Raw genomic sequence first — 23,783 nt, 5'->3', positions numbered from 1 at the left:
TGCAGTGTTCAGGACCATGGTGGGAGTAGATGAAATTGACAAAGAAGATCTGTTTTTATGGGATAAGAGAGCAACAGGAGGACATGGAATGAAATTGAAAAAGTCAAGCTGCTTGAAGGATATCAAGAAATATAGCTTTCCTTACAGAAGTATAGACTTATGGAATAGCCTGGACAAAGAGATCGTCCAGTCTAAAAACTTAAACGAGTTTAAAGCCAAATTCGACTTATTGAGAAACAGCGACGGAAACCCACGAGCATAGTACATTCCGGGTCTATCACAATTAGGTATTTTAGGTAAATACTTAAATATCTGGAACAACTTAGACAAAGAGGTGGTGCATGAGAAAAACATTCATGTGTGTAAAGGTAGACTTGTTAAATGTGGATATGGAGACAGGACAACACGAGCATTGCTCAATTCCTGTATACTACAAATAGGTAAATACAAACCACATGCCATGAGTACATGTTCTGTGACAGTGCCCTGTCTGCCTCTCCACTGAACATCGAAAGTCATGCATTCACAGAGCTAAGTCTTGCCCAACTGCCACCATCATCGAACAGAGACCACAAGCCACGAATACATGCTTGGTGACAGTGCCCGTCTGCCTCTCTACCGAAGGTTGAAAATCACACGGCCACTGGGAGGCACTCACACCACACACACAAAGAAAGAGAGAGAGGCCTTTCCATGCTGAGTACAGTATCAGCACAGTAATTTCTGTACCAGTGCATATGATAGTACAGTACTGTACACTGTACAGTACATTTCCATTTGGTATGGGTATTCGTTTCAAAGGCACAATCAGCCACCTCTGGCAAGCAGCCGTACTGGGATAGGATAGGTTTCGTAAGGTAAAGCTAACCTATGTAATTTTGAGGGGGAAACACATTGACCATTTGTTCAAGAAAATCCTATGGTTATTTTTGAAAGGAAGAGGCAAGCATGGTTCCTGGCTAAGGGGTACTGGTGGACACCGCGCATATAACACAGACCACAAGCCACGAGTACATGTTCATTGGCAGCGCCTGTCAGCCTCTCTATCGAAGGCCACCAGGAGAAACACATGCACCACACACAAAAAGAGAGATTCCTTCAAATGCTATGATTACAATAAGTGTATCAGTACAGCAATTTCTGTACCAATGTATATGCTAGTAGAGTACTGTACTGTACCCAGTACAGTACTGTATGTGTATATGTACTGTACAATACTGTACTGTACAATACACTTCCATTCGGTATGGGTATTCATTTCAATACTACAGTCAGCCACCTTAGCCAAGTACCCCTATTGGGATGGGTTAGGTTTGGTAAGGTTTGGTAAAGATAACCTATGTAATCTTGCCTGTGAAACACATTGAGCTTATGTTCAAGAATATTCTATGGTTTTTTCTGAACAGAGGAGGTGAGCGTTGTTTGTGGCTGAGAGGTACTGGTGGCCATGGCACGTGTAACACAGACCGCAAGCCACGAGTAAATGTACGGTAAAACCACGTGTTCAGCTCAACACAGAATGGCAGGAGTCACCCAGCCTCCGGAATTAGTGCAGAAACCCCCCACCATGCATGCCTGTCTGCTTACCTACCGAATGTCAGAGTCACCTGGCAGGCTGCATTAGTCATACACTGCCTGAGGCAGTGATCTACTGGTAATCCATTGATGTTGTCATGTACTAACCCTTGCCTGGGCAAATGGAAATGAACCTCATAGACAGATGTCTGTTTGCTGCGTGTTGCTTCCTCTGTGCTCGAAAGCAACCATTGGGTGTGATATGGCAGCGTTGTACTGTACTGCTTGCCGGTGAACAGAAGCCCGCACCTCAGTTCCCGTCTTTCTGCCCCTCATGAGCGGTTCTGCTTATAACAATGGCTGTGATTGTGGTTGCTTTTGTGGTGGTTCCCTACCTTCTTCAGGTTGTGGCTCTGCTCTGCTGTCTTCTTGTGTGTGTGGTGATGGCCCCACCACCACCTGAGAAGAGGAAGATGAAGGTTCTCAGTCTGAAGATGAAGCGTAAGATATTAGGCAACGTTGACACAGGCTGGACCACAGGACACATTCTTCGCAAATGAGATCTAGCCCGTTCAACAATGTTCGATATCAAGAAATCATGTGACAAGCTTATGCAATACAGACAGGACTTTGGCGAAAGCTAACGTTGCGATGACAGAAAGGTAATGGCCCAGGCCCAGAAAGCCATTATTGACCAGTTGACACTGACGTGGTTTTGTCTGCAATATGGTGCAGGTGTGTTAGTGTGTGGGACCAAGGTGAAGGCTGCTGTTGAGAAATCTGCACGATTACACAACGTGCATGACTTCAAGGCATCCGAGGGATGGCTCTTTCGGTTCAAGCTACTCCGTGGACTTACTGGGCGTAAGGCACATGGCAAGGCCTTGGATGCGGTAGCGGAGGAAGTAGACTCATTTCATCAGAAAGTGCAGTGCTTGATCAAGGATGAGGGCCTTGCCCTTGGTTAAGACTATAACGCTAATGAAATTGGTCTGTTCTACCACTCCTTGCCCACCCACACCCTGGCTGAGGAAAGGGAGATGTCTGTGCCTGGTCAGAACAACGTCTGTTATGTGCTGTACCAATGCTAACAGGCTGCACCACCTCAAACCCATTGTTGCTGGGTGTGGAAAACAACCACGTTGTCACCGTGGGTTGATGGATACCATGCCTGTTGCGTGGTACCATTCTGTGAAGGCCTGGTTTATCGCTAAGATCTTCTGAGATTGGTTCCACAGACATTTCGTCAAGGAAGTTATCCGTTATCAAACGGAGGTCCTTGGAATCACTTGTGATCAGGTGAAGACACTCCTGCTTCTGGACAATGCTCCTGCACATCCATCTGAGAAGGATTTGGTTGCTTTTGAGGGGTGGATTAGGTGCATGTTTCTGCCACCTAATACAACTGCTCTGATTCAACAAATGGACTAGGGTGTTATCGTGACTGCCAAAAGACTGTACCATCAAAGGTTCCTGAACGAGATGATGGTGGTGCTAGAGAACGAGGACGCGGTGGAGGAAACATGTGGGAAGCAGACCTTGCAGAATCTGCAGCATTACGACCATGTTCAACTGGGTGAATGTGTGGAAGAAAAACCCTTGAAGGCAGTTGGTCTCGTCTCCTGCAGGGAATCGACGTCAAGCACAACTTTGAGGGGTTTGACGTGGATGATTTCCACAGTTGCTTTAGACAGGCAGGACAGCAGTGGACGTCGATGACGTGTGGGACTGGTCGGATGACAACTGCAGCGATCCTGGTTACCACACCATGCCTGACGAGGAGATCGCCGCTGATGCCTCTGCAGGCATGGAAGAGGACAGCGGGACCAACGAGGACAGGGATGAGGACCCGGACTCACAACCCTCCGCAACTCCTTCAGTCCCTTGTCTCAATGTCCTCCATGGTTACCTGGAGGGGGTACTGGAGTATGCCAAGCACCCACACTGTGACAGGGATTTGGTACCACTCCGTCTGGTGATGGAACTGTGGGCAGTCCGGGAAACTGTCATCCTCCGGCAGAATAGTCAGGTCAATCGTCAGACCAGGATCGATTCATTCTTCAAGCCTGCGACCCCTACAAGTGCCAGCCCATTCTCACCACCACCACCATCACCTGCTCGTTTCCTGCTTTCACCTTCGGACCCACAACTGAGCACGTCAACAGCTGTTGAGTCTCCGTTAGACATAAGTTTGCAGCTGTTTTCTGAGTCTCCTGAGGTGAGTAGGCCTCCATCACCACACCACCCATCACCAGTCATTGCCCAGCTCCAACAGGTTGAGAATGACGATGAGAAGTTTATTGGCCTCTGTTAAGTGCTACTGTTTGCCACTAGACTACACTGGACAACTCTACACCTGCTGGAGGTGGTGGGTCACGAAGCCTGGCGGCAGCACACTGCATGGTAAGTACCCCAACTGAATGTTTTTTGGCAAGTAGCTTTAGGTTTCTTTCATAGTTTCCTTGGTGCTAACATTTATTTTGGATATTCCTATGTGTGTCTTGAGGTCACAATATGGCAGAATGACCTGAAAACAGTACCAAAAATAGGAGAGGTACTGTACATACAGTAGTGTTTAAGTAGGGTGTGTTTTGGTTTTCAGTGTTTTTTTGCATGGTTTTCTTGGCATTGAAAATTATTTTGGATAATCCTATGTGTGTTTTGTGGTCACAATATGGCAGAATGACCTGAAAACAGTGCCAAAATAGGAGGGGTACTATATATACAGTAATGTTTAGGTTGGATTTTTTTGTTTTTCAGTGTTCTTTTTTGCATGGTTTTCTTGGTTTTGAAAATGATTTAGGATATGCCTATGTATGTTCTGATGCCAAAATATGCCAGAATTACCTGAAAACACTTACCAAAATACGGGAGGGTACTTTACATACAGCAGTGTATAGGTAGGGTGTTTTTGGTTTTCAGTGGTTTTCCTGCATGGCTTTCTTGGTGTTTACCATTACTTTTGATATGCCTATGTGAGTTATCATGTCTAAATATGTCTGAATGACTGGAAAACACTGCCAAATTAAGTACAGGTACTGTACAAGTAAGTTGGGTATAGGCAGGAGGTGGGTCTAAGTAGGGTATGGGTGTGGTGGGGGAAAAGTGTTCATTATCCGGACGGTGCCACTACCTGGACAAGCCATTGGCTTTATTATATCTGGATAAATGAGGGATTACTGTATTATGCTGTTATCAGGTCCCAGAAATGGTTTTTAAGGTCTTTGTGCTCACTGCCATGGAAATCCGTGGCAGTCATCAGCAACAAAATTACCCTAAATTCTTTTAACCATACCCATTAACAACTTCATTATCAAAGTATTGTATACAGTAGTACAGTATATGTCTGTGATGTTTTATGCTGGTTTCAGGTCCCTGAAATGGCTTACAGGGGTAATTTGATACTGTATGGGCATTTTCTGGGGGAAGCACCCTAAATTCTTGGTTCCCCCCCCCCATTTTGTGAGGGGCCTGTGTCCCCTAATCCCCACTAGTATAGGGGGAGAACTGTGTATCATCTATTACTTATGCAGCTGAGGTGGACCTCCACTGGTACTAAGATGCTCTGGTACTCCTGACTGTATGTGTAATAAATGTGACCCAACACTGGGGTATCCTGGTATTGGGAATGGTCAGGAATTCTTGACAACCATCTATTCAGGTAGTACAGTGTAAGAATGCTTCAGGGGATACATCAGTAAGGCTTCAGAGATATGTCAGGGGATACAATATGTCAGTAAAACTTTGGAGTTAACTAGTATGCTGTTGACAGTTTTCCCACCTTTGTACTTTCTCTTTACTTGTTTCTGGATCCTACCTCCCCCTCCCTCTAGGGGAGCACAAGTCATGATGATTATGATTGTGATGATGATGATTGTATAAGGCTACAGTCTATAAACCAATGTTGGTAAGTACTACTTACCTTTTTAAGTACATAATTCACTCCAATGCTTACATCCAGACTAAAGACCCTGGGGTCAAAAGAGTCTACTCTGAACAACTTCCTGAGCATCTGAGGGAAGGATGGCAAGCATTCTTAAGTATGCCAACAGTTTTTTTTTTAATTCACTGTATGTGTTTTTAGTCATACATCTGCTTCCTTCAGTGATGTTAACAATCACCCTCATACTTATTAAGACATGATGGTAGGTGGAGGCACTCATTATCCACTCACTTGATCTTGCACTTCCTACGTCTTCCTTCATTTCTATCATTCATTTTCTATGTCTGTCCTTCTCTCTTCCTATCTCTCCCATTTTTCCTGTCAGTGTATTTATTACTCTTCTTTCCATTTTAAGTGGCTCTACACTGAGTGACATATCAAATGGTTTCTTGTAACTCAGGAAACAATTTACAATGCTGGGTGGTAACCATATAGTGAAGTACCTGGTGACACAGAGCCTACTGTGATGTCAGTGTTAACTGGGTGGAGACTCAAATGCTGTGTCACCCCAGGAACCAAACCTCCATATTAATCCCTGTACCTCGCTGTGGCAAGGCGCTGTTAGCTGCATGGGAACATTGGTTCACTGCAGAGGACAGCCTTGCTAGGGAAGGTGGGGGGGGGAGTGACTTGCCTGCAGTTGTTAAGGCTGCTTGATCAGACAGACTGGAGTAGCAGCACAACAACAATGTCTGAAGATGAAGTGAAGTTAGGTATAATTCACCATTCACGATCTAAAGAGCTAAATCATCTTAACACCAAGATACAAGTGAATACTTTCTTTGCACATACTCTTAATCCTCTTAAGTGTTCATTTGCTGATATTCACAATTGTCCTCTTACTTATATGGGTAAGATTGCATGATGTGCTGTTGGTAATAAAACAAATAATTGTCCATCACTGTACATTTACATAGCCAAAAGATATATCCCAAGGAAGGGTGAGAGAAGATTTCTTTTGTACTGTAAATGTTAATAAACCTTTAAAGTATTCCATATACATATTGATATTAACCATTTACTCTTACAACACTGGTAAGGTGTTTAAAACATAGTTCAGAGAGATGGAAATAGGTCAATGGGGAGGGGAAACACTGGGAGCCTGCTCATGCTACCACACTTCTTCCTTCAGAAGATGTGTTGTCTCTTGCCAACTGTCCTTTCATGAATCCAGGGATCCAACTACATTACCCCAAGTTACGCACACATAACACTGTAAATGTTGTCATTGTAAATATGAGCTCTACAAAGTACTTGAGGGCATGAAATATGCATAAAGACGTCTAAAAAAAAAAAAAAAAAAAAAGTGGCAGTCCTTTTCTAAATATACTCAATGTACAATTATAACCAAATAATAAAATGGTAAAATATGCCCTTTATGACAGGAGAAACATGTTAAACAGGAAACCACCAAACTACATAGAGAATCATTCTGGAGGCTTGAAATTAGATGACTGCACTACAAGAAGACAGCATTTCCCACAACCACCTGGGGTCCAGCAAGTTCCACGTGGCTAAAAGGGGATTCCTAAGATTATTAAACTTTGAAACCTCTCACTTTTGATGAATTTTTTTTGGATACTGTATCTCAGTCTTGTAACCTATGCCTCAGTAAGTGACTAGACAAAGATGTGACTTTTAATCCCACAGCATCTGGTGGGGATTTTAATTAACTACTGAGCCAACTTCCTTTAAGGGTGTCAAGACCAATACAGGGATGAGGAGAAATCTATGTACAGATCCACTGCTTAATGCCAAATTTCATGATGTAAATGTGCAAGCTGTGTAAATATGGTAAGTAGAAACAGAAGACATGGTTGAAATAGTCACTGGTTCCATCACCAAATATTCTTGTCATCAACAATTAAGGTAATGGATGATGAGCCTTCATTAGCAAATTGGGCACTAACAGACTTCAAAGGGGGTTTCCCTGAAAGATGTAAAACATATTTTAAATCATTCCTTTTCAATGCTGTGCTTTTTTAAAATATGGAATATGGTGTTAAGATATAAACATTCAAAACTGAAAACTATGTTTCATTAACTAGAATTCTGATTTAATCTGCAGTTACATTTACTATGCCCTATAAAATGCACAGAGATACTGCACAATGAATTTATTCTAAACAAGCACTAGATCCCTACATTTAATCTAACACAACATATCTTCAGATGATTTCTGTACATGAGTGTAGAGTATAATCTAAATCTCCAACTTCTGGGTGTTACATGTTAAACTGTACGGTTATTAATTTTCATTAATCATACTTTGACAGTCTGATCATAGAAACAAGCAGAACTGCTAATTTCTCTGGGATATCAAGTAATACAGCTGCTACTATACTCAACTGCTGACAAACCTATTTGGAGGGAAAAACCTACTGCAACAAAGCTCTCTCACTGAAGTGATGATGCTGATAAATCTACAAATCAGGTGTTATTTTAGAAATATACACTACGATAAAAAACAAATAGTGTGTCTCAATCGCATCACTGAGGAGGGCTACTTGGTCCAGAATCAAAAGCTCAATTACTAATTAAAGCCACACCTCGGAAAATAATGGCTAATACTTTTTGAAACTTTACTATAAGCAAACTTAGCACAACACAAACTCTCATCACTACCAATATTCAATACAGACCTATACACGGGATTATTCTATAGATTCATGCACATACTGACACTATGTGTAAGCATGCAAGAAAATTAGCTTTTATAAAACTGATGAAATCTGAAGTGAAAAGAAAAGTTTATAGCTATTGCATTCTACATGTATACTGTATAGCCAAGGTGTGAGGCTGACTATCAAACAGATGATAGTATTTACACATAGGAAACTTCAGATGAATGGTACTGGACGTAAGAGTGAAAGATGCATCAGAGAATATGAGGTGCAAATACAAAAGACCATAGTGGCAGCTGCCTAACCTTTAAAATGACCATGCACCAAAAACTTTTCCTAAAATGTTTTAATTCCAAAATAAGTTTCCTCCAGCTATGACCATGAGTACACAGAGTGAGGTAAATTATAAAGGAGGGAAAGGGTCTGAGGGGTGAAACCCATTAGTTTGGTTTCCATACCCTGCAGTTAGGTTTACACACATGCATAGTGTCATGGGGAGCAGCTGTGGCTCTGGCCTCCTGCAAATATGGTAGCACTAACATGAAAAATGTTATAACTTAGCACAGCAGATGGAGCCAGCTATAACCAATTTAACACCAGAATCATGTGGGATGAGCTGGAGTAAATCCTGATCAAGGTTCAACCAGCAACTTTCATTACCCGGTTTCCAACCTAGTCATTACACTGATCCAAAATACAAGTCACTATGTATTTCATATTATAAAGCCTCTGGTATCTTAAATGTAACATATGGTATTTCTTTAGATGTACTGCACACAAACTTGCAACAGATGCACTTTTGCTCTTCTGTGCTCTTGGCAGTAACATAACTGACTTACTATAAACAGCCAAAATATTGCTTAAGATTACAGACTGTACTCCCCTATACACAATGAAACCATGGCATACTGTAGTCCATTATACAACAATACACACCAAAGAACTCATATCCTTACAAGCATTAATAAAAGACACAGATATATAACATAAATTACTTTACAAAGTAAAGTCATGCTGGTATTCAATGGTAAAACTCTTCCAATATTTTGACAAGTATTTACAAAGATGGAAACTGAGCATTAAGGCATTTTTAACCCTTTCACATATACTAGAGTTAGCTTTTTTTTTTTTTTTCCTGTCAGGCATCATCAAGTCAAGATCTAAATTTGCCAATCAATATTTTCAATATTTATGACAAACCTAGGGTTTCCCAAGGTTTTTGCTTTCCTCTTCCACTTTTTTAAAGGAAGCACATTATACTGTACATACTGTATATAAGAAAACCTATGAGAGCCCAACACAAGGATTTGAAAGTCATCAATTACCAGGGCAAATACCATATTTTCTTGACTCGCCCATCAGTAATGGAGATGTATGATTATTTTGGTTTATGGGATATTATGAAAAATACCATATTATTACATCAGTTCCTCATTTCCCAATAAGAAGAAACAAACAAGGTGGATGATTACATATTTTTGTGTACATATTATATGCTGCTGATATGTAGTTAGTTGTTCTATTTTAAACTGGTATCAAAAGCCATCATTTCACCTCAAAATTATATATTTTGGTACACTATAATTCCCAGTACATTTCAATGCTAATACCTTAATCTATTACTCATGAGAAAGGGTTAAAAACATGGCATGGTATTCTGCTCATTCATGACCACCTTCTACTTCTTGAACATCAAATTACAATGTATATACAATAGAGAGAGAGAGAGAGAGAGAGAGAGAGAGAGAGAGAGCTGGGCACCTCCGCAATCACTTCTGCAGTCCGCAATAGCCGACTGCATGATTTCAGTTGCGGAATTGCAATTGTGGCAAACTTTGTCTGAAACTTGTGGTACTGCGCTGCAGAAGTACTTCCGCAATCACAATCCTGTCTGCAATCACCCACGTGGCGGTCGGTGTCGGTTAGTACAGGCTACAGCATGACTCATGAATATCAAACTTGAACAGGATTTCTGGCCAGCAGTGGCGGTGGGCAAAGCGTTGCTGCGTCAGTTAGCAGTAGGGATGGGCGATCAAAGGGAAATGGTTTGATATAATATGATACGATATACCATAAGCCAGCATGGTAGTAAATTTTGTGGCATGCATAGCTAATCATGCACAATTGTGACATGTGGATGTGAAGAAGTGTCAAGTGTCACAAGTGTGAACTTCTGAACTTGAACTTCTGAGTCAGTGAGGACTTTAAAAGTAGTCCGAGTGAAGTTACGAACGAGTCGCTAGTGAGTAGTGAGGGTCACAGTGACTGAGTGTCACTGTGGGAAATTAATGTCATAAATAGATTAAATACAATAATTCACTACATTACCAACTGATTTACCCCCTGTTTGTGCACTTTGTATTGAAAATTGTGAAACTGGATTGCGGTTGCGTTACTGAGGTAGCTGAGCTGCACATTCCAAGTTTATTGCGGAATTGCAGTAGCAGAGGGTAAGGGTCAGAGGTTGCAGAATTGCGACTGAGGAGTTGAATTTTAGATTGCGGTGCCCAGCTCTGAGAGAGAGAGATATATATATATATATATATACTCCCATTTCCAGACAAATGAAAATCACAATATGAAATTACCCTAAGAAAGTGTACACCAATGCAGACAGTAGCATTCACATCACAAAATACTGTATCAGAACAGATTATCAGAGTTGAAAGATATTTTGCTCTAATAAAAAATGTGCAGGCAATCGCTAATAAGCGTTCAAATGTTCAACTTACGTGTGATTGTGATGTACACTGGATGAAGACACTACAATACAGTATTTTGTACTGATAAGAGTAGATAATGAGGGAGAGGAGTGAATAGAATTAAAAAAAAAAAATGAACAAAGGATAGCAGCAAAATTTTTGCTACTAAGTCACTTTGAGTGCCAGGAGGGATAAAAATGAACTGAGAATTGTTACCTGAATAAGAGCAATATGCCCAATAGAAAAGATCTAAAGTTGTTGTGGCGTGTTATAGACGTAGTTGGATCCACCTTTATATTACCAAACACCTGGGTGATGGAGGAAAATGAAAAAAAGGAGAAAGGAACTTAGGTATTGAAAAATACCAAAAACTCGTCTTAATAAATTACTAAGAGGCTCTGACACACACCAAAAAACGCACCAAAAAACTCATGAAAAAAAGACACAAGACTACAAAGTGGGAAAAATGGGAAAGGGAGTCACATACAATGAGGAAAAGGAGACAGGACTGCAAAAGTTAATTTCAAAATTGGGGTATATTTTAAGAAAACAATAATGGCACTAGGAAACAAGGGTCATCCTCCCACCACAGCTGTCAGTATGTGAGAAAGCATGTGACCAATCATAAGGGCCATTACAAAGGTAGGCCAAATAAGAAAATGTATTGTACTAAAAATTCTGGTAATCATTGCTGTACCAAAGGGAACAAGATAATACCTGCTTAAGAATGGGCAAGCATCAGACTCTAGATTATCTACTCAAGTACTGGCTAGGCTATGTAGATTACATTAGCTAGATTTATGTTTCATTTTCTACAAACACTAATTACTACATGGACATGGCAGTGTCATTATACAGCTAAGCACCACAAATTTATTAAGAAAAATTCAAACTTAGCTGTTTATTTTTATAGGATGCAGGGATCTCACTATGGTTTAGTAAAAAAGGAAATTCTTAGGTAAACGGCCTTGAAAAGGGTTTCACATTCTCTAAACGAAAAACAAATGGTTGTATATATTTGTTAAACAAATATTTATCAGGCCTACAGAAAAAGAGTGAGATGAAAGTGGGTAGTTAATAAAACAAAGACAAGGTCAGTCCAAGATATTCTAATGGCCGAGCCTTGGTGGGCAAGTAAGGTTGGGGGAACGGGAGGGGTTGGGGTTTGCAAAAACTCACCGAAACAAGAGCAAGAGACTGGCGAAGAAAGACTGAAAGTTGTTATGTCGATTTAGGTCAGTGTCGGGGTCAAATTTCATGTTGCCAAAAACCTGGATGGTGAAGTACGTTGGAGGAGGGAGGGAGGGAGGGAGTGGGAGAGAGAGGGGGGGAGAGGGGGGGAGAGAGAGAGAAAAAAAAAAGGAGAGAAATGGGAGAGAGCGCTGTAGAGTCATTGGGTAATAATGGGTTGGGTTGGGTCGGATGCATGAGGATGGAGTGGTCTTCTGCCCACTCCAACCTGCTTGGCGGGCAAGAGGCTACAGGGACTGACTGTGCCTGTGGCCTCCAACCTCAGCCACATTATATTCATCTGACCCCTTTTAACTTATAATGTACATGTGGCAACTGAATAAAGATATCTGACCAGATTTTGAAACAATAAAACAGCACTGAAACTGCAGTTTCAGATACAGTGAAAGTACAGTAATCTTTTATATCTGGCCATAAATGGTGGGATTTTAAAAATTCAAGAGACACACAAAGGGACAAACAACACTGTGGGGAAATCAAATAAAAAATGAAAAAGGAATGTAACTGACAACAAGGATATTGGTGAAAAAAAAAAAAAATAATAAGTATTGTATTAGGACTCTAAGTCCATCAGGAATGCGTACAAGCATTTCTTATTTGCTTTGCCTCTGGTGACTGGCCATGTATAACTCAAATTAAAGGAGGTCTCTCTTCTAAATCACTTCTCTATCATGTAATTCATAAACTAATGTGACACGAGAGGGAAATACTATCTGATGCATGTAAATAATATAGCACAGTGGGCAAGCAAACAACATATTCTGGTAAGATGGATTCCTGGCAATGTGGAAGGATCTAAATATCCTAGATTACCTACAACACAAAGAGAATTATGTGATGCTCTGAGATAAGTACTATTTATTTTTGCAAAGTAATACACTCAATGTTATTTTCTTATCCCTCAGGTTGAAACACAAACCGATCTTAAATGGTAATACAAATTCTTCATATTGAGTGGAAACAAACCTTCATAATAAGTTCAGTCTGCTATCAAACTGAAAGGTGTATGAAGTGATGGTGAAATGAAAAGTCTGTACTTTTTGTATGAATCAGGTAAACAGTATTAAATTTGGCAAATTATGATTACTAAAAATGTAAACAATTAATACAGTGGATAAAGCATTTCAAAGAAAACTTGTGTTAATCATAACTCCTCCGATGAAGTTTCTTGGTCAACCAAACTAACTTCATCAGTGTAAACAACACCTGCTCATCTCTTCAGCAAATGAAAGAATGTTATGGATATGGGAAGCAGAAACATACATAAATAAGTTATAGGCAGCCAAACTTGAAAGTATGGAACATGCTTGAGATAGCAAACTTGCTAATGTTGTTACACAGTAAGGTATTTTAGCTATGCACTGACATGTGTACCTTCAATGTAGCTTTAAATTTTAATTTTGGTGCTCAATTTGACATTTTATTGCTGTTTTTCTGCAATATGGCAGTATACATATACTGTATTTTGAGAATGGCTACCATAGCAATAACCATTATTTTTTTTTCATAATCTTTTAAACGTGCATAGGTCTGCTGCAGCTATTAATAATTTCTGAGAACACCCAGTTTTGATGCTCGTGTGTGTGTGTGTGTGTGTGTGCGTGTGTGTGTGTGTGTGTGTATTTACCTATTTGTATTTACCTATTTGTAGTATACAGGAATTGAGCGATGCTCGTGTTGTCCTGTCTCCATATCCACATTTATCTAGTTTACTTTTACACACATGAATGTTTTTCTCATGCACCACCTTTTCGTCTAAGTCGTTCCAAATACTTATGTATTTACCCAATATACCTAATTGAGATACACACGAAATATGCTATGCTCGTGGGTTCCCAACGCTGTTTCTCAGTATGTCAAATTTAGCTTTAAACTCATTTAAGTTTTTAGACTGGATGATCTCTTTGTCCAGGCTATTCCATAAATCTATACTTCTGTAAGAAAAGCTATGTTTCTTGATATCCTTCAAGCAGCTTGACTTTTTCAATTTCATTCCGTGTCCTCTTGTTGCTCTCTTATCCCATGAAAACAGATCTTCTTGGTCAATTTTATCTACTCCCACCATGGTCCTGAACACTGCAATCATGTCTCCCCTCTTTCTCCTTTCCTCTAAAGAAGGCAAATCCAGCTTTTCCAGCCTCTCTCTGTATGACAAGTCTGCCAGACTGGGGACCATCTTGGTTGCTGTTCTTTGTATTCTCTCAATCTTGTTTATATCTTTCTTTTTGTGTGGGGACCACACTACTGCTGCATATTCTAACCTGGGGTGGATCATGGCCACTATCAATTTTTTCATCATCTCCCCATCCATATAATGAAATGCTACTCTTATGTTAGTCAGGAGCTTATAAGTCTCTCTAACTATCTTATTAATGTGCTTTTCAGGTGACAAACTATCTTGGACCAGCACTCCCAAGTCTTTCTCTTCTCTCATTTTAGTGATTAATTCATTACCCAACAAATAATTCAGTGATGGCCTCCTGGTACTTTTACCCATTTCCAATATTTTACATTTCTTTACATTAAATTTCTTTTCCCACGTCTGGCTCCAGTCATGTATCCTATCCAGATCCTCCTGCAGCATTTTACAATCCTTCTCAACCTCTACCTTTCTCTAGTTCTTTACATCATCAGCAAACAGACTTGCATAACTGTTCACTCCATCTACCATATCATTTACGTAAATCAGGAACATTACTGGCGCCAACACCGAGACTTCAGGGACTCCACTTGTTACTTCCCTCCATCCAGATATCCTATCCTTTATTACTGTCCTCATTTGTCTGTCCCTCAAAAAGTCTCCCATCCATTCCAGGAGTTTCCCCTTCAGTCCTCCTATATATTCTAGTTTCCACATTAGTCTCTCATGAGGTACCTACTCAAAGGCCTTCTCTAAGTACACACAATCCACCCAACCATCTCTCTCCTGTACCACGTCAATCGCTCTAGAGTAAAAGCTCAACAAGTTAGAAACACATGACCTTCCACTTCTGAATCCAAACTGACATTCGGCCAAAATATTCATCTCTTCTAGATATTTTATCCATCTGTCTTTCAGGATTCTCTCGCACAATTTTGCGACCATGCTGGTTAGAGACACTGGTCTATAATTCAGGGGTTCCTCCCTGTTTCCTCCCTTATAAATTGGTACCACATTTGCCCTGTTCCATTCTTTTGGCACTTTCCTCTCTTCCAGAGAACACATGATTAAACTGTGAATTTTATCTGCCAGTTGTTCTCTGCATTCCTTCAGTACCCAATTAAAAATTCCATCATCCCTTATAAATTGGTACCACATTTGCCCTGTTCCATTCTTTTGGCACTTTCCTCTCTTCCAGAGAACACATGATTAAACTGTGAATTTTATCTGCCAGTTGTTCTCTGCATTCCTTCAGTACCCAATTAAAAATTCCATCAGGTCCTGGGGCTTTCCTTACATCTTGGGTTTCCAATAATTTGTACACTTCCTGTACCTCCACTTTTATATCTTTTATCACCGGTACATTTCTAGTCACTCCCTCCCCTTCCACAAACTCTTTTTCATTAGTGAAAACTGTTTGGAAACATTTGTTCATTATTTCAGCTTGCACTGCTGCATCTTTATACCTAGTTATATTTACTTAGCTGTGATATACAGGAAAAGAGCTGTGCTCATGGGGTCCTATCTCTGTTTCTCAATACAGTAAGTCAAATTTTGCTTTTAACTCATTTAAGTTTTCAGACTGGACAATAACATTCTCCAGGCTATTCCACAGGTTTATGCATCTACATATATGGAGAACTATATTTCTTGATATACTTCAAGAAACTTGGCTTTTTCAGTTTCATTCCATATCCTCTTGCTACTCTCCCACCCCATACAAACAGATCAATTTTTTCTGTTCCCACCATGGTCCTGAATGCTGCAATCATGTTGTCCCTCTCTCTCCTTTTTTCTAAGGAATGCAGATCTAGGTTTTCCAGCCTTTCACCATGCAACAGATCTGCCAGGCTAGGGCCATCTTGGTTGCTGTTCTTTATATTCTCTCGATCTTGTTTATATCTTTCTTTTTGTGTGGGGACCACAATACTGCCACATATTCCAATCTGGGGTGGATCATGGCCACTATCAATGTTTTCAACATCTCATCCATGTGATTAAATGCTACTCTTATGTTAGTCAAGAAATTATACATCTCTCTAACTATCTTGTTAATGTGTTTTTCAGGTGACAAATTATCCTGGACCAGCACTCCCAAGTCCTTTTCTTCTCTCGCTTTTGTGACTGGTTCATTACCCAGCAAATAAATCAGCAATTGTCTCTTGATACTTTTACCTATTTCCAATATTTTGCTTTTTTTTGCGCTGAATTTCATTTTCCACATCCGGCTCCAGTCATGAATCCTATCCAGGTCCTCCTGCAGCATTTTACAGTCTTCTTTAACTTCTGCTTTCCTCAAGAGCTTTGCATCGTCAGCAAACAGACTTGCATAACTGTTCATTCCATCTACCATATCATTTATGGAAATCAGGAACGTTACAGGCGCTAACACTGAGCCCAGTGGGACTCAGCTTGTTACTTCCCTCCATCCTGATATCCTGTCCTTTATTACCGTCTTCATTTGTCTGTCTCTCAAGAAGTTTCTCATCCACTCCAAGAGATTCTCCTTCAGTCCTCATATGTGCTCCAATTTCCATATTAGTCACTTTTGGGGTACCTTGTCAAAGGCTTTCTCCAAATCTAAATACACACAATCCACCAAACTATCTCTCTCCTGTAGCATGCCAATCTCTCTTGAGCAGAAACTCAACAAGTTGGAAACACACGATCTTCCACTTCCGAATCCAAACAGACTTTCTGCCAAAATGTCCATCTCCTCCAGATATTTTACCCATCTGTCTTGCAGGATTCTCTCACACAATTTTGTGACCATGCTGGTCAGAGACACTGGTCCATAATTCAGGGGTTCTTCCTCGTTCCCTCCCTTATAAATTGGTACAACAATGGCCCTCTTCCATTCCTGAGGCATTTTCCCTTTTTCCAGGGACCACACAATTAAATCATGAACCTTATCTGCCCATTGTTCTCCACATTCCTTTAGTATCCAATTAGAGATCCTGCCTGGTCCTGGGGCCTTCCTCACATCTTGAGTTTCCAGTAATATGTACACTTCTTGCACATCAAATTGTACTTCTTTTAACACTACATTTCAAGTTACTCCCTCCTCCTCCACAAAATCACTTTCTCTTGTGAAGACTGATTGGAAGCATTTGTTATTTCAGCTTGCATAACTGCATCTTTATTGACATTTCCTTCTATTTTCAGCTTATTGATTCCTTCCTTTTGTTTCAATTTGCCATTAACAAACCTGTAGAACTATTTAGGTACATCCTTACATTTGTCAATTACACCTTTTTCGAAGTTTCTTTCTTCCTCTCTTATGTATTTTTGTTTATTCATTTCTAGTTCTTTTATATTCCTCCTTCTATCATTATCATAATTTTTCCATTTGTTCCATGCCTTATCCATTTCTTTTTTTGCTATCATACACCTTTTGTTGAACCAGTCATTTCTCCAGTTCTCTTTCCCACTAACTTTTGGCACATGTTTTTCCACACTCATATAATACAATTTTAGAATGATATCCCACTTCTTCAGTATGTCGCATGTTTCCCCGAATTCTCGCCAATCCGCTTCTTCAAAAAAATGTCCTCAATCCCGTAAAGTTTGCGTTCTCAAAGTTGTACCTTCCATGCCTGTATAGCTCATCTTTTGTCTCCCCATTTCCTTCTATTGTTTGGATCTCTATCACTAATGATTGTTTTTTCCTATAGGACACAGATATTTAAGAGATTCAGTTACTTCAGGTTCTTTGGTTAGAATTAAATCTGGTCTTCCGGTGTATTACCAACTCTAAATCTTGTTTCTTCTTTGACCCACTGAGTCATTACATTATCCATTGCTTTATTAAACAGTATACTGCCCCACGAATCTTCACTATTCTGAGTCCCACCCTTCCCAGTTCACCTCTTTACAGTTGTGGCACTCCAAGCCAGAGGGGCGACTGTGCATTTTGCTTATTTTTGGTAATTAGTTGTTAAACTTTGACATGGTTAATTATACAATGGTAAAATTATACTTATATGCATTTTATCGTTTAGCTTGAAAGTGCTAGCCAAGACGATTAAAATGGTGGTAAACTGACATGTTATTACAGTTTGGTAATTAGAAGTCAAAGAAAATAAGCAAAATGCACAGTCGCCCCTCTGGCTCGGAGCGCCTCAATTGAAGTCACCCATCAGGATTATGTTGTTGCTTTTGTCAATCACTTTCTGTAGGTATTTGACCATGGCCGACAACATCTCCCAGTATTCCTCCCCATTCCATGCCCCTGTCTTTGGGGAAGGGGGGGGGGGACATATGCTACTACAATGTCTCTCTTGTCTTTCCCTCTGGTTTCTATTACCATGTTTATCACTTCAGCCATACCTTCTCCCAGTTCCACACTATCCACATTTAAGCTGTTTTTCAATCATCACTCTTCTTCCCATTTTTCTTTTTCTATCTCTTCTCCACAGTTTGTATTTCCCATCTCCCATTTGGATTTCAATATTCTCTTTTAGTTTGGTCTCCACAAACCACAAACCACATAATGTCTGGCTCATTTGCCCTCAAGCTATTGTCTATTTCTAGCCTTGCTGGGATTAGACCGGATGAGATTAGTGTATGCCACTTTCAATCGTTTTGCGTTGTTATTTATTCTATCCTTCTCTCTCCTTCTCACTTTCGGTACCACTTCCTCAACTTCTGATCTATGACTCTCCAACAGAACTCTGCTTTCTCTCCGTATGTTCTCTGGTCCTTTTTTTCCTTAGCTTCCTTAGCAAGTTCCATTATTTTAGCTCTCTCTTCCTCATTTGCATCTCTTCTTATCCAGATATTTTTTAATCCCACCTTATCTGCTAATTTCAAAGTGTTGTTGATGCTTTCATTTACTGTGACCTGAGACTGAAATTTAACTTTTAGTGACACTGCCCCTCCCTCCACACATTTTCCCAGCCTAAACACTTCTTCGATCTCCTCTTGGGCTTCGTCACTTCCTTCCACAACTATTGATACTATTTCCTTCGTCCTTCTCAGTTCTTTCCTTTCTCTTTCTGACCTCACCGACATAGGTTCTTTTTTCAAACCTGAGATAAACACACATTTTTCTTGTCTCTTGCATCTCTGATCAGTGATTCTTTACTTTTTAGTATCCTAAGCACATCCTTCTCCACCTTTTCCTGGTTTTCTTTCCCCTGTTGTTCTATAATCTCTTTTGGGTTTAATTTCCCCTCCTCCTCCATTTTTTTCCACCCTCTGTGCTCTTCCTTGATTCCCTTAATGTGCTCATCTTGCATCCTTGTTTTTGAACCATTCTCATCAAGTTTATTTTTCACCCTATCCCTTTCTTCTTGCAGCCTCTCATTTTCTCTAAGATGATTTATTTCATTTGTGGGTGATTCATTACCTACTTTCAAGTCTGTTACTTCTCTCATTGCTCTGCACTACATGAACATATGCTCTGTAACCTGTTTTTCAATTCCTTTAACCTCTCTCTCTTGTTGTAGTGTTCATTCTTGCAACTCTCTACTTACTGACCATTCCTTTTTTAATTCCTGGGCATTCCTCTCAGACATTTTCAATACATCTTGCTACCCTTGTTTGGTTCAGTTTAATACTCCCTCCACTCCGGTCTTCATTGGAGAAATCCACAAATTTGACTTCACTGGATGTAAACAAAGGACTCTCTCCTTCCGCCTTTCTACAGCCGAACAAAAATGAAAAACTATTTTTTTTCATGTGAGGAAGAAAAACCAAAGGCCATGAGCCCACAATACCTGTTCCCTCCAAGAGAAAAACAAAATACAAGAGACAGCCAAATTAAAGATCCAATCATTTCGAGATGCCTGGACACACAGTGTTTGAAAGATTGGAGATCATAGGAAGCAGGAAATACAGACAGAGGGAGACAGTGCCAGAGCTGATCGGCTGCATAAATGAAGGACTGGGAGCAACGGCCGACTCTTGCACAAGAGGGTCGGACAGAAATGGGACGAGAACCTGCTGCCAGACGGGTGCCATGCGCCCACCACAGAGGATAAGGAATGCATGCAGACAGTTCAGAGGAGCAGCGACTACTGAAGTTGCAACAGAAAAGAGATAAAGATACAAAAGTGTGGCGAAGAGACAGAGGTTGAAGGGAGTCAGTAAGAGGAGGAGAATTAGCGAGACAAAAAGCCTCTGACTCCACCCCACTGAGAAGAGCTGCATGTGGGGAACTTCCCCACACACGAGAGTTGTACTCCATACAGGGGTGGACAAAACCCGTGTATAGAGTCAGCAACTGTGCAGGGGTAAAAAGGAACGGAGTCGGCTTAGCACACCTAATCTCTTGAAAACAGATTTTGCAAGAGATGTAATATAATCTTTCCAAGACAAGTTCCGAGTAAGTGAAACCCCAAGCATGTTCAAGGATGATGCAGGATTAAGCTGAATATTATTAAACATTAGTGGGTACACCTGTGGAAGATTTTGTCAGGTTGATGGGTGTAAGAACTGTGTCTTTGATGCATTAAAAACAACCAGATTATTTTTACCCCAGTCAGAGATAGGAGCCAAGCCAGACATTAGGTGTGCCATAGCCTCATCCCTTGTTTGCTGAAGTAACTGCTGAGATGGGCGTTGCGGGAACTGAATGGAAAGGTGAAGGGTGGAGTCATCAGTGTATGAGTGAATAGGGTTAGATGTACAGCTTAGAAGGTCACTGATGAACAAAAGGAAGAGAGTTGGTGATAGGACAGAGACCTGAAGAACACCACTGATGATAGATCTAGGAGAAGAATGATGGCTGTCTACAACAGCGGCTATAAAATGACCAGAAAGGAAGCTAGAGATGAAGGCACAGATAGAAGGACAGAAACCGTAAGAGGGCAGTTTCGAAATTAAAGATGTATGCCAGACTTGATCAAAAGCCTTTGAGATGTCAAGTGCAATAGCAAAGCTTTTGCCAAAGTCCCAAAAGAAGGATGACCAGGAGTCTGAAAGGTAGGTGAGAAGATCGCCTGTTGAGCGTCCCTGCTGGAACCCGTACTGACGATCAGAAAGAAGGTTGTGATAGGAAAGATGCTTTAAAATTTTTCTATTAAGAATTGACTCAAAAACTATTGAGATACAGGATATTAAAGCAATTGGACAATAGTTAGAGGGTTGGGAATGGTCACCCTTCTTGGGAACAGGCTGAATGACAGCAAACTTCCAGCAATACGGAAAGGTACAAGTTGATAGACAAAGGCAAAAAAGTTTGCCTTGGCAGGGTGTAAGCACAGAAGCACAGTTCTTGAGAACAGGAGGGACTCCATCAGGCCTATATGCCTTGTTAGTATTGAGGCCTATGATGGTAGAAAATACATCAGCTGAAGAAATTTTAATGTCAGCCATGTGGAAGTCAGAGCAGGGAAGTGATGGAGGAACAGCACCAGAATCATCTAAGGTGGAATTGGAGGAGAAAGTCTGAGTGAAAAGATCTGCTATATCAGGTGAAGAAATTGCTACAGAGCCATCAGAGTAGAAAAGAGGAGGGAAGGATGATGAGGTAAAGTTGTTAGAAAGGTTTTAGGCAAAGTGCCAGAAGGAGCGAGAAGAATTCAAGTTGGAGAGTTGAGAGCATTTAGTATGGATGAAATTATTTTAAGTGGAGCAGACTTAGCACAATTCCGGGCAGAAACGTATAAAAGATGTGATTCAGGGGTGGGTTGGCTCTGGTACCTTTTATAGGCCCTCTCCTTGCTGCCGACAGCATTAGAACAAGCGTGATTATACCAAGCATTTCTTTCATTAGTCAAAGGATATGGGAATGGAATGTAAGCTTCCATGCCTGACAGAATAACCTCCGTAATGTACATGGCACACTCAGATGGCTCCCGGCCATGGAAGCAATAATCATTCCAGGGAAAATCAAAGAAGTACTGCCTAAGGGCCTCCCAATTCGCAGCTCCAACGTGCCACAGACGATATTTCTTTGGAGGGTCCACAGGCTGTATTGGAGCGATAGGACAGGTTAAGGTGATAAGGTTGTGATCGGAGGAGGTGGAGAGAAAAGATTAACAGTTTAAGCAGAAGGATTAGTTGTAAGGAAGAGGTCAAGTATGTTGAAGCTCTCTCCAAGGCAGTTAGGGATATGGGTAGGGTGCTGTACAAGCTACTCTAAGTCATTAAGGATAGGAATGGTGTAGGCTTGTTCACCAGGTGGATAAGTGAAAGGAGAGGAGAGCCAAAGGTGGTGGTGAACACTTAAATCTCCTAAAATGGAGATTTCAGAGAAAGAAGAAATGGACAGACTGTGTTCCATCGTAGAAGTAAGATAGTGAAAGAATTTTTGACAGTCAGTAGAAGTAGGGGATAAGTAAATAGCGCAGATATATTTAGTCAGACAATGACAGGAAAGCCAAAACCAGAGTGTAGAGAATTCAGAAGAATCGAGTTCAGGAACACGAGAGCAAGATAAGTCATTGCATATACATACACAACAGCCTCCTTTGGCTTTGAAATGAGTATAGAGAAAGTAGGAGGATACAGAAAAGGGTCGCTGTCAGTTACCTCAGACAGCTGAGTCTCAGTTAGGAAAAGAAGGTGAGGTTTAGAGGAAAGGTGGTGCTCAACAGAGTGAAAGTTGGAGGAAAGGCAAAGAATGTTGCAGAAATGAAGAAGAAGTGAGTCAAAAAGACTGTGCACTGTGTCTTGTGCACTTATCTAACCAAATCCTCTGGCTTTTACATTAATATCAGATGGGACCACCACTCACATATTCAATTCACATAATCACAATAAGCTGGCCTCCTTTTTGCAGCTGTTTTAGCAATATTTTTCCACAGTCACCACGGAGCTGCTCCTCTGCCGGAGACCTGTGTATTTACCTATTTGTAGTACACAGGAATTGAGCTAAGTTCGTGTTGTCCTGTCTCCATATCTACATTTATCTAGTCTACTTTTAAACACATTAATGTTTTTTGCCTGCACCACCTTTTCGTTTAAGTCGTCCCAAATACTTATGCTTCTATTCAGAAAACTGAACCTTCTAAGATCATTAAGACATCTACTTTTCCTTAATTTGAAGTCATGACCTCTTGTTCTTCCAACATCCAGCAAAAAAAGATCCTCTCTATCCACCCTTTCCAATTCTCTTACATTTCTAAATATCGTGATCAAGTCACCTCTTTCCCTTCTCTCGAGCAGTGTTGGTAACTTCAGTTTTTCCAATCTCTCCTCGTATGTGAGTTCCCTTAAGCTTGGTATCATCCTTCTTGCCATCCATTGAATCCTCTCTAGTTTATCAATATGCTTCTTCAAATGAGGTGACCATACCATTGCCACATACTCCAGTCTTGGTCTTATCATGGTCACTATCAACTCCCTCAGCATTTCCTAATCCATATAATTAAAAGCCACTCTCATTTGGTCAGTAAAATCCATAAGCTCCTCTAATGATTTTGTTTGTATGCTTTTCTTGTGACAAGTCATCTTGAATAATCACTCTCAAATCTTTCTCATTTTTTCTTTTACTAATTATCTCAATGCCCATTTTATATGTCCGGTGCGGTCTTTTTTCACTCACTCCAATTTCTAATATATGACACTTCTTGGCATTAATACCCATTTTCCAAGGCTGGCTCCAGCTGTGGAGTTTGTCCAAGTCCTCTTGCAGTTTTTTACAACTATCAATACTTTTA

At 40.5% G+C, this 23,783-nt stretch overlaps 1 protein-coding gene across 1 annotated transcript in view; it reads right to left on the bottom strand.

Annotated features, from left to right (window-relative positions):
- The window catches only part of cac (calcium voltage-gated channel subunit cacophony), a 2,326,612-nt gene that overhangs the window by 437,391 nt on the left and 1,865,438 nt on the right, over positions 1–23,783 (bottom strand). Inside the window, exon 38 of the mRNA XM_080268748.1 lies at positions 11,001–11,092. Within this exon, the coding sequence (XP_080124874.1) occupies positions 11,001–11,092 (92 nt within the window). The remainder of the gene's footprint in view (positions 1–11,000; positions 11,093–23,783) is intronic.

Source organism: Coenobita brevimanus, chromosome 29, assembly GCF_032717465.1.
Source record: "Coenobita brevimanus isolate Jiangsu-jjx chromosome 29, ASM3271746v2, whole genome shotgun sequence".
NCBI classification, from domain to species: Eukaryota; Metazoa; Arthropoda; class Malacostraca; order Decapoda; family Coenobitidae; genus Coenobita; species Coenobita brevimanus.
The sequence above is the reverse complement of the archived record's forward strand: the minus strand, read 5'-3'. Positions and strand labels throughout refer to the sequence as shown.